This window comes from Perca fluviatilis, chromosome 8 (assembly GCF_010015445.1).
Source record: "Perca fluviatilis chromosome 8, GENO_Pfluv_1.0, whole genome shotgun sequence".
Lineage (NCBI taxonomy): Eukaryota > Metazoa > Chordata > Actinopteri > Perciformes > Percidae > Perca > Perca fluviatilis.
The window spans coordinates 13,225,059-13,244,150 of NC_053119.1; the positions used below are offsets into that span (position 1 = coordinate 13,225,059).

A 19,092-nucleotide genomic window follows, 5' to 3' on the forward strand; every position below is an offset into this window, starting at 1 on the left:
TTTGAGACAGTGACAGTGAGAGGAGGAGGTAGGGTGGGAGGGAGAAAAGGAGGGAGGGGGAACTGATGGAGCTGTTCAGTGGAAAGTGAGTCTTAAAGAGAAATGAGGAGGGAGAAGCTTTGAGGGGGAAACAGGTGAAAAAAACTATGTAAGTGAGAGGAAGATTGTGTGGATGTACTTCTCAGTAGATGTTCTCTGTGAGATACTGGATGATCAGCATAAAGCGTGAGGAAATGGTAAAATATTTCTACTTTATAACATAAGCAGAATTAGCCGTAACAGTTCTATATCAGTCACAAAAAGCACAACCTGTGAAAGCTTTACAACAGCATGTCTAATTGTAATCCTATTATTACATTCCATGTATCTTCACCAAAATCACATCACTTAATGAAGACCATTTGTAATGCATTCTCATTCCATGATGTACTGATATGTGCATCATAGCCTTGAATATGCATGTGTGTCACAGTTGCTTTGGCAGACGCTTCCCAAGCTTCCTGTTGGGTCTACAAACATGTGAGTGACAGATGTGACAGGTCAAAATATGCATTTGAAGCAAAATACTGGCTGCTGGGCCGGAGGCAAGAGTTTGTTACTCAGATTTGTAAGGACATATTTCATTTTACTGTAAGCTGCGTGGTTTAGTTGAGCTTTAGTTGAGTAATGAAAGTCAGGAATGTCAGATTTATCCAAGAAGGCCGCTTGATTCAAATGCAATGCCAGAGGAGAGAAATATTTCATGTGCTATTGACTTTATTCAGACAGTACTAATCCTCAACAAGTGTCAAGAATTGGTGAGGCAATCTCTGGGTGGAGAGGCTAAGCTCGCTGTGAGCACTGTCCGTTCATCCAAGTTTTGGATTCTTTGCTAATTCATTGTGTCTACAAATAGTCCGAAAAAAGCAAGAGAGAAAACACAGTCACATGAACTAAATGAGGCATCTGCTTCGCAGGGAGTTTAGATAATGAGGCTTTAGTTTCTCAGACCCGGGGTGTAAATGTCAGTCCCACCACAGGATATGAGATATGAGTGATAGCATGCACGGCAAACGTTTGATGTTTCAGAAATTTGTCCATTTTTAATGCTTGTTAGTCCACTTAAATGTTCTTATTTTTAGACTGCAATGAAACATGACCCTTGTGCATTTTTCCCCCCTGTCTCTTTAATTGGCTGGTTGCTATGACTGGACTAGGCTGGAGAGACTTCTCAGCTGTCCTTTGATAATGACAAAGGAAACCATTTGTTTATTCAGAGGACTGTGGGAAGCATCAGGTTAGAAATTAATAACGAGTTAAGGTGAAAGAAAACTCGCACTGGCCTGCAAGTTCATATGTCTGGAGAAACGGCACCTTGAACGAGCATAACAACCTAAAATGCTACAGTTTGAGAGGATGAGTCAAAGAAAAGGATTTGATCAATTCAGTTTTTTACTTTGAAAAAAGGGGCTGTAGTATGTTTCAATTAGAGGACTTGTAATCCGTGCATATAAATTGTATATCTATCCAAACATACTCTATGTGACTTTATATTGTAAGTCTACGCTATTGCAGCTATGAGCTCATTTGACATTTTACAACTGTTGGCGGGATAAAAGCCAGGAATAAGTGTCCTTTCACCTTTCACAGTCACTTCAGTACTTCAACACTTACACTGGGAAATAGTGTGAGAGAAATGTTTACACTCTTGAGAGACTTCTGTCTGAACACTAGGCTGTATTGATTTATTATCATAGAGCCACATCTCATATATCTCAGACAGCCGCTGCGTAGCCACATCAAACTAACCTGATGCACGGGCTGCATGAAGAACAATAAGGATTAATGCAGTTGATTAAGGCTAAGGGGGTAAATTCATTAGATAGTAGCCAATCTAAATGAATTCTGTTCTGCGGAGCACTGCCAGGAACTCTATTATTCCCAATAATACCCTCACTACTGGCTTTACCCATTTATGGACAGCAGTTTTTTTTCTCCTCAGGGTGCCCTCTTGGGATAAAGTGTTTTGAATTCCCCCAGTGAGCTGGCTTGGCCCACTCTCTGTCCTGGATCGTGTAAACACTGTTTTTTTCCGTCCAGACTAGAACAAACATCTGACCATCAGTCCAGATTTGCTGCCTGGGCTTCCTGGCAGACCACTTCATCTCCCTCCACTTTGGGCAGAGGAGCCAGTGTCGTCGGTCATGTCTGTTATGTGCATAAGTGTCCCATTTCTAACTGAACTGGAGTGAACCTAAAGACTGTTGTAGTGAAGCACCAGCCTCTTGTAATACCACACTCAGTCTGCCTGCCTAAAGGTATAAACCTACCTCGACAATATTATTCTACTGACTCACTGTTTGCATGCCAAGAACAAAAAAACATATATTAATTTAACGAAACAGTTAAATGATGCAACGCCTGCCTTAATCCTGTGGATCTGTGTGTATCAGTTTAAAATTAAACAATCACTCTGGGTCTCTTTCTTACTCTCTGTCGCACGCACACACACTCACGCACACATTCATATTCACATAAATTGTTCATTGCCAATATCTTAATTCTTCAGTAACTGATACATTCCTTTGTCATGCATGTGAGAATGTTTTTCATCTGTCAATCGACTGATAGAGATTCTTAAAATTGAAACAACCAAGTGTCTCTCACATCTGGACTGGATTTCCTACAGCTAGCCAACACCAGATAACGTCAGGTCAAGTTGTTTCTAATCCAAAAGCCTGGACTTTATTAAGACATTGTTTGAAATGTATATTTAAGAATCTTTGTCCTGGAAAGCGGGTGTAACATGGGAACAGGTTATCTGCTGCTGTCACCTTCTGCCCAATGGGATTGGACTCTGAGGTGAAAGTGGACATATTTGAGACCCTGGCATGCACGAGGTATAAATGGGTGTTTTTCCCATGACAGGCAATATTGTTTGTCCTGTTGTAATATTGTTTACAGTTGTAAACTTTCTATAAAGACATTTGACATTATGGCATTCATTTTAAGCTGTTTGGTTTTTCATCGAATCATATCCTGATGTTCATACTGAATGGACGTGTGCAGCGTGTTTGTCCCAGCTGTGGTTAATAGAAACCATACATAATACACAAGTGGATGGACTAAATGCACAGAAATGTGTGACTGAGTGCATCGTTGTTGACCTTTTCTCTTCTCTGTACCAATATTTCCAGTAGGCTTTAGGCTGTTAAAATTAATAACATTGGAATGACAACTTTCTTTCTTATCCAGAATAATGAAGGTGAGTGGTGAAGGAAGGTATTAAGATCCTTTACTTGAGTAAAAGTCCTGCATTGAAAATGTTACTTAAGTACATTATAAATAAAATCCATTTATCAAAAAGTAAAAGTACTCAATGCAGGAAGTTGGCCCCTGTGAGTGTTACTGTGTTAAATAAAAATCATATTATTGGATTATTCATTCACATGACATATGAATTAAGAACATATTTTATGAATTCTGTTTGTATGTAAAATCGTAATCTCCAAAGTCATTAAATTATAGCAAACTAAATGTAGTAGAGTAAAAAGTACAGTATTTCTGTCTGTATTGTAATTAAGTATTATAGATAGATAGATAGATAGATAGATAGATAGATAGATAGATAGATAGATTTTTATTAATCCAAAAAAATGGGAAATAACGGTGTTGCAGCAGCAAAATATCACACAGCTCACAGAGTATACATTAAATAATAGGAAACAATATACATTAAATAATTGAATACTATACGAGCAATTATAAATTGGCATTCAAATTAAAATCTCTAAAGGATTATTCTGTTTGCACTACCTCCTGTTATGGGAACCAAAACTTACCTTTACTTTATTATCCTGCAAACTGTGTCTTCTTCTCTATGACGACGGTTTAAGTGTCCATGCTGAGTGTAACATTCACCCAATGAACAAAAGAAATAAACAAATCTCATGTAAGAGTAAGCCAATGTCAACGCTGATGAACACTGTGTACACTACCTTATCAATCTCTCTGGCAGATTAAGACTTCTACTTTAGTGGCTACAGGTACAGATGTAAGTAGCATATAAATGGATGTGGACTGAGAGAGAGAGAGTACCATTTGACTGAACAGTTAGGAGAAATTAAATTTTCATCATCTTTGCAGGATTTGTTTCTGTTTTCTGTCATAACAAAAATATGTTTTTTTTAATATTAGTATGTTACGAAAGACACTTAGGCACTGTATTTAAATCTTTGCAATCACATAAATCACAATGTTGACATTAAATAAATAATAGTAGCCTACTTCTTGTATGTCTTATCTTGGATGTAGTAAAAGTAGTGACTAACCACGTATTGTGCAATAGAATTGAGTATGTTTTCAACTGGCATCTCAACACTTGTTTTTTTGCAGGAGCTGTAATAACACAGCTGTCAGGGTCAGTAGATGTGATGATTTTCACACAGAGAAAAAAGCCCCTTAATGGATTTTCATCAATTTACTGCCACCTAGTGACATTTTAAAGAAATATCTCAGAATACAAACTCATTCTATACTTTTGCACCTACCATACCGTAATAGACATCTATGAAGAATTTAATATACACACGCTTTATATGCTTTGTTGTCACATGTTTATTTTAAAACCTATCATAAATATATGAATATGTTAAAACGTTTTTGTAATGTGCCAGCTGTCTTTAGTAAGAAATACCAATGTATGCATCTGCAAATTGGGTTTATAAAAATTGCTCTAGGATACAAGCTTTAAAAAAAAAACTTTGCTGGTGCATTTGTTGTTAAATTATTCAACTTTAAAAATAATATTTAAAAATTGTATATCAGTATCTCAAAATGGACTCATGAAAACAAAATATGTTTGAGATTCTTCTTTATTGTTTATGGCAGTAAGCTACAATATAACCATTCATTGGGTGTAACAGTAACTATCACACCATTATCACAAAAGTTAGGAAGTTTCTTCTCTGATCCATACTTTCCTATTAATTGTTGGTGTCATACAATATGTCCAGTATGTACAGATTGTAAAGCTATCTTTAAGATAGATCTCTGTGATAAGCAAAGGCAACTGGACTTGCTCGAAATTCTTGAAGACGTCTCACCTCTCATCCAAACTGCTTCTTTAGTTCAAGTTATAATACGTTTTATAAATACACTGGAAAATATAGAGTCTGATATGAATAACTCGACATATATTTTTTGGTCAAAATAATTTAGGAATTAAAAGAATTATACAACATTTCCACGTCTTTCCTCCATATTTGATAACAGACTGATTGTCCAGTCCAGCAGAGAAAAACTGACAAATAATTTAGATCATGAACGCCCCTTTTTGTCAGCAGGCCTCCTCTGTCTATGGTCTCTGGTTATACTCATGATACAGTCTTGGCACAGTGAGCAGTACAGTACTGTTTCTTTTCCTGCAGGCTGTAAACAGTATAGGATATTTGACAGTACGTCAGCTGCTCTCCGTCCCGTGCGTCGGTACGTAGTCCACTAAGCCCCGCCCCCGGCCTGGCTCTCACGCACCAGTTACGTCTGACCGTAAAAAATAGAAACTTCCAAGATGGCCGAGGCCGTAGACTCCATGCATTTCGCAGCAAACAGCAAAACAAATTCCCCTAAACCCCTGATAGCTAAACGGCCGCCGGAAAGCCGACCTCAGTCTTCCAGCGACATTTACCCACCGCCTCCTAAGAAGGTCCGGGTGGAGGAAAAGGGCCTGAAGCACAGGAAACTGAACGGAGAGGTGTGCGCAGGGGAAAAACACAACGGGAAGCAGAGTTGTGGGAGCCCAGCGAAATGGAGTTTCGGCCCGGCCAAGGCGAGCCACTCCACCGCCGTCGCGGTGCCAGTTACTCCCGCTCGGAAAATCTTCAAAATCAGCAACTTCCTCGCCTCGCCTCACAAAGTGAAAAAGGCGAAAGAGAAACGGCACAAGGAGAAGGAAAAAATCAGTGAAGCGCAGCGAAGCTCGGTCGTTGGTGTGGAGAGAGTGAGCCCAGCTAGCTGCCATACAAAGACCGAGAACGGCGACGTGAAAATGCTACAGAGGGGTAGGACAACACAGCCAGCCTGCTTACTACAGGACTCTATTATACCACTTTGTAGGCAAATTAAAAACTGCATGTGAAGCAATACTGTAATACAGTCATTCATTAAATTATTACATAATATTCTCTATCACAGGCCCCAGTATTTATTAGGCCCAGATGGTGATATACACGTGGAAATGTTTGTTCATCAGTTATGTTCCTCAGCAAGGATTTAGCAGCATTTCACCTCACGCTGTCTCCTATTCTGCTCTTCTCAGATCACCATGTAAAAGAGAAAGACCGAGAGAAGAAGAAGGAAAAGAGTAAAGAGTGGGAAAATCACAAATTGCCACCTGTACATGACATTGCAAGAGAAAACGGAGACGTGATTTCTCCACAGAAAGGTAGGGATGACATGTAACGTTGATCAGTTGGGATTTTTCATTATTTTGGGATAACTTTTAATTATATATGTTACAGCGATAGAGGTATGGCTGAGGTCCTTTGCTTAAGTAACCTAATTGTACAACATGAGTCCAATATAATTACTTATCTTATTTATAACAATATGGCAGAAATTTGAATGAAATATAGCCATACATTTATAGTTGATGCAAATTACAAACACTAGCCATACATTAATGTACAGTTACATCACAACCTATAGTCGTTTTATGCAAAGTTGTCAAAGTTCAGTTATTCTAAAGTATATAAAATTGTTACTTCCCCACCTCGGCTACATATATATAGGCCTCACATGATGCACAGCATTGTACTTATTGTAAAACGGTCTTATCCTCCATTATAGAGTCTAAGGATAAGCCCAAAGCTGGTTCTGAGGAAGACCTCCTGCTGAAGAAACTCAAGAAGAAGAAGAAAAAGAAGCACAAAGATGGCGAGCGAGTGAAGGAGAGGCACAGCCGGCCAAAAATGTATCATCGCTCATGCCAGACAGTGTGTTCAGGAGTGTCTCTGGGTCCGCCTGAGTTCCTCAGTCGAATTAATGGGAACAACAGCATTAACAGCAGCAGTCTACTCCACACCACCGCAGCACCACAACAACACTACCAGGATCCTCCTGGTGCTGCTGCTACCTCTGCCTCCATCTCCTCTATGGTCAGAGACAGGATCGGCTACAGCTCTCCGCTCCACTGCACCCCAGTGCCAGGCCTGTCAGGTCTGGAATTTGGCCATCTGATCCACATCGAGCAGCAGGCCAACGGTGGAGCGTCTGTGGCACACGCCTACACCGAGCAGCTCTCCTGTCTGTCTCCGGCTGAGATGCAGCGTTTTGCCCAGGAGTTTGTGACTCTGTCGTTCAGCGAGGACGAGGCCCAGGCTGCAGGTTTTGTGATGGGAATCGTCCATGGAGCGGCATCCTACCTCCCAGATTTCCTGGATTACTTCTCCTACAAGTTCCCCAATGCGCCAGTAAAGATGGAGGTGCTCGGAAAGAAAGACATAGAGACGACAACCATGGTCAACTTCCACTCTCAGGTAAGATTATTGTATTTTTCCTCTCTTTTAATAAGCAACGTAGTTTGAAGGCTATGTTTGTGAAAGGAGGCTGAACTGTCTTTGATACTGCAAGTGTCAGTTTGTAAGGGTAACAGCAAGCTGAAACAACACATCAACAGTTTTGTGTGTGTTTTCAAGTTATCTGTGTGTCAGTCTCTGTCCAGGCTGTTGATGGATAGAGTTTTTCACTCTGCCTTGAACCAACTTTATTCTAGGTGTGTAACAGTACATAGATCTGTATGGAAATATTGATTCAATGATTGGCGATCCATATCATCGATGCAAAGTGAAAATATCGATTAAAATAAAAAAGTGTTTATTTATTTTTTTATCAGATAGAAAGCAAAGGGGGGATGAGAAGGGATGACACACAGCAAAGGGCCAGGGGTTCATATCTTCTTCACGATGCAGCTAGGCCTATATTTTAAAATTCCCACTTTATATTCTTTTTATTTAAAATAGTTAAAGTAAGTTAAGTAAATGGCTCAAAGAGCTCATTAATAAAATTGTCAAATACATACATATTTGTGTTGCTTTTCGTGAGTTCATATAAATTAAGCTAATTGTGTTTAATGGGCATATGATATTGTCTCGTATCGATCGCAGGCCCCTGAATTGAATTGAATAAAATTTGTGTCGTGGCAGACTTTGTGATATCAGCAAATATCATATCGTTGTCCAAAGAATCAATACAATATTGTATCCTGATTAAAAACGTGTGATTTACTCCCCTACTTTACTCTTGTGTTCAACATCCAGGTTGTCTTGTGAAGCAGGAAGCCCTAATGATGTGTGTCATGTTTGTCACAAAACAATAGTTTCTAACTACTCCTCTGTTATAGTGCTCGATAGGGATTGTAGTAGTCTACGTATATCCACGACCTTCCACTTCCGGGGTTGCTCTGGTGCCGCCGGAAATTCAGCCGTATGTCCCTCATTTTCGGCCGGATATCTGTCACCTTACACTTTCTTTGTGTCGGAATTTTAACTTCCGGTTGATTTTATGATGACTGTGGTTAACTGCTCCTCAGATTGCACGACTAAAACAACCTTTGAATGTACACGTCCCACCAAAACAAGTTCCTTCCAGAGGCTTTGTTGCAGCGGCACCAGGCTCAGTGTGGCGCTTGGCGCCACCCATGACAATTGTGATTGGTTTAAAGAAATGCCAATAAACCACAGCACGTTTTTCCTCCCATCCCGGAATGCTGTGTAGACTCGCCAGACCCTCCTTCGCAGCACTGCGGAGGAAGGCCTGGCAATGCGAGACTAGGATTATAGCACCTTCAGTTGGAGTTGTGCTTTCAGGTTAGCCTCTGAAGAAAGTTCAATGAGTTCAAAAAAGTAATTCTATGCTTCATAAGGGTAACAGTATCTCTTTATTTCTCTACCAGTTCCTGAAAATGGTGAGAGATAATCTTGAGGGTGTTACCTTCACTTTGGTTGTGTTTTGATTGTTTAGTTTACTTTTGTAGTGAATAGTAGTGGTGTCAACAATAATCGATTCGGCGATGCAATGCGGGGCATGCACGATTCAGCATCGATGCGGCAAAGTGCCATAATCGATTATGTCACTGTTTATTTTCTGGCCTTGAGTGGACAATAAAGTTGTAAAGTTTCAATTACTTCTGTATCAAAGATACAGGAGAGTGATAATACACACATAGCAGCCAATAAAATCTGTTGTTCAATATCCTCTCAAGGATCACTGTCCTGTTGAAGGGACACTGCGTCGCTGTAACCTCGATAAAACTTCCACTCATTGGCGTTTTTATAACTTTAAAGCATTAAATCTTCCAAATATACACACCAATTGAAAGTTTAGCCTCTAATGATTAATTTAAGCCCACATACAAAGCATAAGATGATTTATAGCAGTTACACCACTGTTACAAAGTAACAATTCAGCCATAATCTGCGCAGCTGTCGAGAGTGCGTCCATACCTGTTTTCGTTGTCCTTTCAGCAACAAAGTGGTATGTTGCCCAAAACTTGATTTTCATAAATCCCCAATGGTCAAAGGAAATGTAATATCCAAGCTTTATATTCCAAAACGATCTGTTCGCCTCACAATGTTGAAGTTTCTTGCCGAATCACAACGGAAAAACGCGAAACAATTTATCGTCGCTAGCTTCTCTGCCCAGCTTGCTACATGCTCAAAGTGGGCGTCATCGAATTCCCTAGCTTCTAATGTTTTGATAGACATCTCATATGAGCCAATCCGTTCAGGTTTGCCTCTGATATGGCCAATGAAAGCGGACAAGCCGATGACAGCAAAACGGACAGACATTTCTGTAGAAAAATCAATTTTTGAGTCTTTTGGCATCTGGATTTTTTCTATAATCACCTGAGACATGTTGCTATGGCCTGGGTGTATCTGTATATCACCAGTTGTGTTTACAGTATTTTATTTTGATCATTTTACAGATGTATGACTTGGACGGAAATAAAAAACCTCCATTCTAGCCTCTGTAACTCTTTGTCAGTAAGGCCTAGAATCACCCTGACACTTGTAACAAAAAAATTGAGAGTGTTTCCTTTCCAATGATGTCAGGCACACACCAGAGTGTCAAAGTATGTGGGAGCTGTACCACTTTTAATTTGGGTATGTCATTTAGACCAAATGAAATTTCAGCCGAATCTTAACAGGATATCTGACTGATTGCCTCATGACTGATGAAAAATTTGCCTTGTTGTGTGCAGTAGAATTTTGATGCATCGCAATGCATCGTAGAATCGAATTGAATCGAATCGTTACCTGGTGAATCGTAATCGAATCGTGAGGGCAGTGCCAATGCACACCCCTAGTGAATAGATTATATTTTTTTTTTTTAATAAAGATTATTGGCCATTTTTAGGGCTCTACTTTCACAGGACAGCATAAGACATGAAAGGGGAGAGAGAGGGGGGAATGACATGCAGCAAAGGGCCGCAGGTCAGAGTCGAACCCATGTCCGCCCTGTCAAGGAGCAAACTTCCATATATGTGCACCCGCTCTACCCACCAAGCTAACCCGGCCACAAAAAAAATAAAAAAATGTATCGTTGACTTGTTATTTTCAAACATAAATCAAACCAATCTAAAATTATTTTTTTAAAGATTATTTTTGGGGCATTTTAGGCCTTTATTTCTATAGAACAGCTGAAGACATGAAAGGGGAGAGAGAGGGGGAATGACAAAGGACCTCTATACTGTATATATGGGCGCCTGCTCTACCAGGTGAGCTACCCAGATGCCCACCAATCTAAAATTCTATATCTAATCTAAAAACCTGTGGTATGAGTTAATTTGACAGGATAAAAATAGGGCTTTGCCAGCAACACCAGTGATGACTGCTCTATCTGAGATAAATGTTTTATAAAGCATTTGTCTTTCTTTGTGGAAAGGACTTTTCATAAAATAGCCCAAGAGCTGTTATCAGAAACCTGCAGTTTTATTTTTTGGTTCAAACTTTCTTCGATGAGAGGCCTTTGTCGTGGCTCAAAAACTTACATCCACAGAGAAGTTTAGTCTCATTTTGAACCGGATCATCTGCAGATTAATTCCATACCCGATATGTTATGATCCACTAAAGTAAGACATGATAAGAGATAAATAAATCCCTATTTTTGTGTCTTTGCCGCCATTTTGACTGTACGTGAGCCAGGAGGGGCAATTGAGTGAGATTCAACTCTTCTTAGTTTAGGACGGGAGAGGGAGACACCTGGCAGAGATCAGCACTCTACTGAGTGCACTTTTCTAATTTGAACATTTTTTCAGAAATTGAGAGAATCTGTTTAGGTCAGGAAAACTTAAACTTATTCAAGCCAGGGACCCCTCACTGGGAAAGAACATGTTCCCAAGGTCTCCCTCTTGATCCTACTGATACTCCTGAGTGCTTTGTAATCAGATATTGCTTCAGCTTGTCTGGCACCATGACTTACTCCGCTACCAACGTAAGGCAGATGGTTCATTTCATCCTGTTGCTGTTTTCAATAAAACCAAACTCGATACGACTGTCAGCATATTTTCTTAATTTATCCAATTTGAGCGTAATGTCACTTGATGATATGGACAGTGTTGAGATGGTTAAGGAGCAGTGTTTAGTGCCCCTTAAGTTGTGACTGAGTGGTTCGTGGTTGTATTTGCTGTTAGACTGTGATGTGTCAGAATCAAGACAGTTTCTACTGGCTCTAAGATTAGTCCTACATGTGGAGGTAAATTGATACAGGATTACATGTATTATATTGCATAGCTTGGCTCAAGAGCCTGAAATATGCTCTTAATAACACGCACAGTTTTCTCAGTGTTTTGTTCCTGCGGGCTGTGTGTCACAGACCCCGGGGGTCTTTATTTCTCACTTTGAGAATCACAGTTTTCGATCATCCCAAATGACATTGCGTGATGCTACAGCATATTTAGTTTTTCTTTTTAAACAATTGTTATTGTAGTGTTCACACAAAGTCAAGTACACTTTCTGAGAGAAGAAATTTATAAAAGGTAAAATAGAGAAAAAGGGTAGAATTTCTTCTGCTGGATTAGGGGCAATGTTTGGGTTCTGGAGGTCTGGGGCCTCATGTATAAAAGACTGCGCAGCTTTCATACCAGAAGATGGCGTACGGCCAAAACTTGAAAAGTACCTACGCACAGAAATATTCACATGTATAAAACCGGTCGTACGCCAGGTCCTGCGCACCTTTCCTTTATACATGACAATCCACGTGAAATTGAGCGCACATGAATGAGTGACTGACCCCGCCTTGCCTCCTCCCATAAATTAATATGGAAATTACTATAAATGCACCCCCGACGCCATTCTTTGTCCAATCACAACGGGTTATCCCGCTGCAGATGGAAAAAAAAAAAAACTTCACTGGTTGAGGTGCTGATCGCGGAGGTGGAGGCGCTGTTTGGAGGTTTGTCATCTTGGATAAGCAATAAAAGAAAATGCCCAGAATGGCAAATGCTGACCGGGCGGTGAATGCACCGAACCATGGCAGAATAATAAAAAAATAAAGTTTAATGTCGAAGTGGAAAGCAAGAGAATAGTGTTAGCGCCACACCAGTTACAGAACAACATACATCTCAGTGTCAGTCCAAATTACGCATAATAAGCAGTTTGAACTCACTGATGTAATGTCATTAATTTTCTACGTGTTAGTAGGCTCAGTGAAACTGAGTCCAGCGCGAGGGAGACCTGACTCAGAGGAGGAGAGGTTAGGGAGGCCAGCGTCTCCACGGCAGGTGACGTGCGCACAGATCTGCTGCGCCACGCATGGATGAAATAATGAAATAGTAAATAGGACTACAGTAACAGAAATATGTGCAGAATTAAGACAGTCAAGACGGCCCATTGTTTGGTGGACCGGGTATACCTTGTTCACTTTATAGCCTACAAATCATCCACGGGATTAATGACTCATCACATGAGTTAGTCCCCCCGACACAGCGTTTGTCCCTGGGGAGATGTATCCGTGCGTCCCGCCTCCTGTGCGCCATGGATGTCTGAGCCTCAGCAACTAAAGACTCACAGACTCACCACTGCATTTTCCGTGTAATTTTCCGCGAGTAAGATATTTCATCTATGGGAAATACAGAGGATGACTGAAAGTATTTTCTAAGTGGATTTATCAATCATTTTCCATCCTCATGTTTAACAGAGATTAAGTAGCCTGCGAATTAAACAGTTGTGTGAAAGATGTGAAACATTATCCACATAAATGATCAAACTTTTATGGAGTATCAGCGGATATAATTTTTTTTTTTCTTCATAGACAACGTTACAGACGTATGCCAGTAACTGTAGTGGAAACTTTATTTTGTAATGTTTAGTGATTTTCGGCACTTTTCAGTTAGAATTCGCTACGTTACAGAGCCAGAAAAGACTTTGCGGATGGCCCGCACATTCTCACGACAAGTACATTTTTTATACATCACAAAGTGTCCGTGAAAACCAGCGTACGCAAGCTTTTCGTGCGTACGCAACGTTTATACATGAGGCCCCTGGTGATTGTGATGCCATGTGTTAGGTGTCCATGCTCCTTTGTCTTCTTGTCAACCTGTCCTGGCGCAGGTTAAATGTATAGTTAGGCTCGTGTTTCTACTGGAAAATAAATCATCTAACAAAGAATTAAGTAAGAAAAGGACGTTGTACCTCTGCAGAGAGTAGAACAGAGCGGTGGTGGTCTAGTCGATCCTTTGGAAGTCACCAACACATGAAATATGGATTGGTTTCAAAGTTCAAACTTTTATTCATCTGTAAAAAAGACTTTCTTCCACACTTGACCTATGCTAACATTAAGATTTGGAAGTCTTCTAAGAAGTTGTTTAACTCTGCTCTAAAGAGCCAGATTTTTATGAACTGTCTGTTTTCTATGTTAACAAATTGGCAGTAGTTAAATAAACACTTACAGTGCCACATCAATTCAGTCAGCCTCTGGTGTCATTACCTATCATTCTATCAGTCCAACATTAACTGCTACTCCCACTGTTGATATCGCACCTCCTACTTGATGTGTGATCTGTGATGCTCCCCTCAATATACAGGTCATACTCTTCATACTCATCATACACACTTTCTTGCTTGGAATTCGTAACATTTGTTACATGGTAACATTAATGTTCCTTCTGTATAAATACATTACATTTAAAAAGCCAATAGCTTATGGAAAAAATACCTGACTTATGCTTTAGTGTTGCCTGCAGGGAGATAAAACCTTGGTCCTGATGGAAGCAACTTTAGACTCCTTGTGTAATGGGTGCTGGGAGTTCAGTAAGATGCCCCTAACTATCTGTGTCTAATATCACATACGGTTTATATTTATTGTATATTTTGCCTACATGCATATCATGTAGGCTATATTTTATATGTAAACTTTAGCATCTTTTGCACTACTTTTAATACAATTTAACAGGTGTATGCAGGTGGTGGGCACATTATCATGAACGCCTTACCAGCAGAGCCTTGATTTCTGATGAGGGACTCATGAGAACCTAAGGTCTGATTTCAGTCTGGTTGTCTAGATTTGATAGTGTAATCCACAGTGCTTGACATTTTCCATTGGTTTTTCATTAAGTCTTTCAATTGCCTTTTTATTTGTTGTGTGTTGACATCTGCCTGTCTTAATGACTGCCGAGTGTCTTGGAATTCCACCAAAGATGTACATTTTTGTTTTTAAGGTCTTGTTAGTGTGGACTACCAAGCAGATGCTGATGGTAATATTAATGTGTGCTTTATTAAAAGCAGGTGCATTGGAAAGGTCACACCATGTATGCTAAGAACACTGACCATGCTAGCCTCAATTGTCAGACAAACATGTTCTATAAAAGGTGCATATGATGTTTAAAAAGGGTTTAGTTTTAGACCTCAGAGTTGGATATTTTGATACCTACTGGGTGAGGGTCTGATCTGTCTTCTCAATGGTTTCTTTGCAGGTGAAGCGGACATATTCCCAGGGAACGTACCGTGCCGGGGCCATGCGGCAGGTCAGTCTGGTCGGTGCTGTGGACGAAGAGGTTGGAGACTACTTCCCCGAGTTCATCAGCATGTTGGAGGAATCTCCCTTTCTGGAGGTTAGTGTGTTAATGTCTGCATGTGTACACACCCCTACAGCCAGTGGACATGTGAACGGCTTTCTCATTTCCCTGTACATCGCTACAAGTCATTGTGTGACACGGAAGTTTCTCACCCTGTGTTTATGCAGCGGACTCTGCCCTGGGGAACGTTTTCCAGTCTGCGGCTGCAGAGTCCCACTGAGAGCGACGACGGCCCTATTATGTGGGTCAGACCGGGAGAACAGATGATCCCTATGGCAGACATGCCAAAATCACCCTTCAAAAGGAAAAGGTGGGTTGACATATTGAGTCTGTAAGTGTTCGCCAGTGCACAGCTTTTATCATCTCACCAGCATTTTTATTTTCAAAAGAAGTGAAGTAAAGCTGAGGTAGCAAAACCAATAAAATACTTTCAGCTTATCTCTCAACTACATATGCCATGTACAGGTACTTAACCTTGCCTTGAACATATCCTGACTATTCATGAATACATGTCAGGTTCAGAGAAAAAAACTACTGCTGCTGTAGGTGTGCTGAAGGCTGTGCGCTGCGGAGAGGAGTGAGTACACAGTGACATCTTTTTACCTTATCTCACACGCATACAATCTTGCATAGAATACAAACCTCAGTTCAGTAAACAGGACTTTTTGCGTATTGCCTTACAGGAGTGACGCTCCTGCCCGGATCACCAAAGACGTTGTGTGTTTCCACGCTGGAGATTTCCCAGATGTGGTCATGAGGCTGCAGCTGGACCTCCACGAACCTCCGCTGTCTCAGGTGGGTCAGAGGTATTATTCGTGCCTAGTGTGATACTGTACTATCAACAGTTTTTTATCCCTCCGTTCCAGCAAAAGCCGTGGCTGGAAGCATTATGTTTTCGGGTTGTCCATACATCCGTCCGTCCCATTCTTGTGAACGCCATATGTCCGGACCCCCCTGCACAAACATCCAGTTTAACTGAAGGGTGAACTAATTAGAATTTGGTCAAAGTCACTGTGACCTCTTGTCTGTCCCAAACGCCAAAAACGAAAAAACAAGAAACAAAACACATTTAGCCAAAACTCAAGAATTCCTACGCTAATGAAAAACGAAATTTCACAAAAGGATAAAATGATGACGTGACGACATTTTATATCCAAAAGTCAATGAATAAATAGGACAGAACTGGGATGAATATTGGATTTACATTTGCCAGGTGGCCAGAAACACAACTCCAGATGAACGATAATGTTGCTCTGGGTGTGTAAATATGCTGTATTCTAACATTTTTACCATCTCAACTTTATAATGTTAAAAGTTGTGTGTATATTTTGTTTTATTGTCCCTCAAGTAAAGTCATCCAGCTTTAAGTGCAAAAGAAAACACAGAGCTTTTCTTGGACCTTTTAACATGCCACGTTGTCTCTTGGTAATCAATTTAGAGTAGAGGAATTCCCAGTATAATACTGTTGGCCTGTGCAATATATGATCAGACTCAGCCATGCAAGAATCAAAATATTTGCTCACGTTATTGAGGGATTACTGAATCTCATGTGTTCCTGTCACTGCCTCCACAGTGTGTACAGTGGATCGATGATGCCAAACTGAACCAGCTAAGGAGGGAGGGGATCCGATACGCCCGAATCCAACTCTACCACGACGACATCTACTTCATTCCCAGAGGAGTTGTCCACCAGTTCAAAACTGTGTCTGCTGTCTGCAGTCTGGCCTGGCACATCCGACTCAAACAGTATCACCTACACGAAAAGGAAGAGGAGGAGGAAGTGGTGCAGGAAGAGAAGTGTGCACCTAGAAAAGTAACACTTCTTATCAAAGAAGAGGAGGAAGACGAGGAGGTTGAGGGGAAGGAGCGTGAGCCTGCTGTACAGACAGTGAAAAAGCTGGACGATGAGGACAACGAAGGAGGGGTGGGGCCAACCTCAAAAACTCCGACACAGATTTTCAAGGAGGAAGCACAGGAGAACGGAGCTGAGATGAAGGGGTTGTCAACGACACAGTCTCTACCTTTTGTCAAGAAGGAGAGAGATGAAGGTGTACTCACTCACACGCTAATGGAGCCCAATGCTGAAGAAGATGAGAAAGAGGAAGGTAAGGTAGGGGGAGATGGAGGTGCAAACACATGCCAGACACTGCAGAAGGGCCATAATGAGGGTGGAGTGGACAGTGCACCCTTAAAGTCACTACGGCAAGTTAGGAAGGAGAATGATGTGGAGGAAGAGAGGCAGCAAAGGACAACTGTACCAGGCCAAGGTCTAAAAGAGAAAACTAAAGATAGTATAATGAGCACTTACAACACACCACAAATAAAAAAGGAAAAAGATAAAGGAAGAAGAGAAAAAGATGAAAAGGAGAGGGTTAAAGAGAAGGAGAAGAAAGACAAAGATAGGAGTAAAGAGAAGGAAAGGGATAAGAAGGATAGAGGCAAAGACAGGGATAGAGAGAAGGACAGGGTGAAAGAGCAGGAGAAGGTTAAGGCCGAGGGAGGAAGAGAGGGTGGTACATCTATGCAGCCATTGCCGCAGATGAGGAAAAAGGAGGACGAGGAGCGGACAAGAGAGGGCAGTAAAGCCTCTCAAACTCCCCTGCCTGCACAGAGAGACGAGAAGTGGGCCAAGGAGTGGGACTCAAAGACCCAACCCCACGTTAAGAGAGAGAAGGAGCACGATAAAGACAGAGGAGGCACACAGGGAGTGTCGCACTTACGGCCAGACAGAGAGGAGACTCGAGACCTGTGTCATAAACACAAGTCTTCACACGGGAAGAAAGAGAAAAGCGGGCACAGGGAGGGCAAAGAGACCAACGTGTCGAGTATGCAGGGGGTGCAGGCAAAGTCAGGGAGGGAAGACGGGAAGACTCCCAAGCCTGCAAACATCCAGGTTAAGAAAGATGGAAAGAAGGATAAAGACATCAACAGTAAAGAGGAGAGGAAGAAGCCTGCCTCTGGTCCTGCGCCACCAGAACACAAACCACCAAGGACGCTCATCACCTTTGACCTCTTTAAGCCGATGGAGGCTCACCAAACTCTTGCCCTTTCCTTCACAGAAAGTCGACCTAAAACCCACCATCACAGTGACTCTCGAGGCTCTTCCTCTAAGCCTGGATCTGACAGTCGGACAGTTGTGCCCTCTAAAGGTCCAAAAGTAAAGGACACAGTGCAGGGAAAACCTGCCACACCCCTACAGGACACTCGGCCACAGCAGCACCCATTTAAACAGCCCCTAAAAACGCACACACCCCACACACAGAAAGACTTCTTAATATGAATGTCTAGTCTTCTTTTTTTTACTGTACAACTTACGCCGAGGCTTTGTTAAAGTATTTGAAAATGCATCCTTCCTTCAGACATCAACTGGTCTTTCTAATTTGTAATCAATGAGTGGGGGGGGGATTCCATTTCTTTGCTGACAGCCACATTACACCAGTGACGTAGTGAAAAGAGGATGCACTCCCCAAGTATTTTATCAGTGCCTAAGAATGTAAGCTAAGTAGCTCACTTCACGTTTGTTAGCGAATGTATGTAGGCTCTATATAAAATGTTTATGTGACCCATGTGTCAGTGCCTGTGCACTACTTAGCTTCCCTCTTAAAGCACCTATTTTAGGTACTGGACTAGCCAATCTGAAAACAACCATCCTTACTCCCTGCTATAGGAATAACCTACGTTCACTGTTTGGGACATTGCAGCAAGTCACCGAGCTCCTGCTGAAATCCTCTTTGCCATGTTGCTTTAATCTACAGGGTTTGTTGTTTATGACACTCCAAACTCGGAGCAAGTAGTTGTTTTCAGACTGGACGTTGTTTGACTCACACAGGGCTGTAAATGATACTGTATGTACCAAAACTGTACAGTATAGATGTTATTAGCACCAATGTGAGAAAATGTATACAGAAATTGCATATATTTTTTGTAAGACAAGTTTTATTTTCCATAGAACTTATTTATATCATTTACTGTCTGTTTTTATTTGGAACCAATGTATGTGAAAATGTTGATGTAAATACATTTTATTTCCTAAGATAAGACTT

At 41.1% G+C, this 19,092-nt stretch overlaps 1 protein-coding gene across 1 annotated transcript; it reads left to right on the top strand.

Annotated features, from left to right (window-relative positions):
* The first annotated feature begins 5,513 nt into the window (after positions 1-5,513).
* On the top strand, positions 5,514-19,087 carry LOC120563774 (lysine-specific demethylase RSBN1L-like). Its single transcript, XM_039808181.1, has 8 exons — positions 5,514-6,038; positions 6,296-6,421; positions 6,826-7,514; positions 14,948-15,085; positions 15,217-15,376; positions 15,566-15,626; positions 15,733-15,844; positions 16,623-19,087. The coding sequence occupies exons 1-8, from the start codon at positions 5,549-5,551 to the stop codon at positions 18,327-18,329; spliced, it is 3,483 nt and encodes a 1,160-aa protein (XP_039664115.1). The 5' UTR covers positions 5,514-5,548; the 3' UTR covers positions 18,330-19,087.
* Positions 19,088-19,092: the final 5 nt, after the last annotated feature.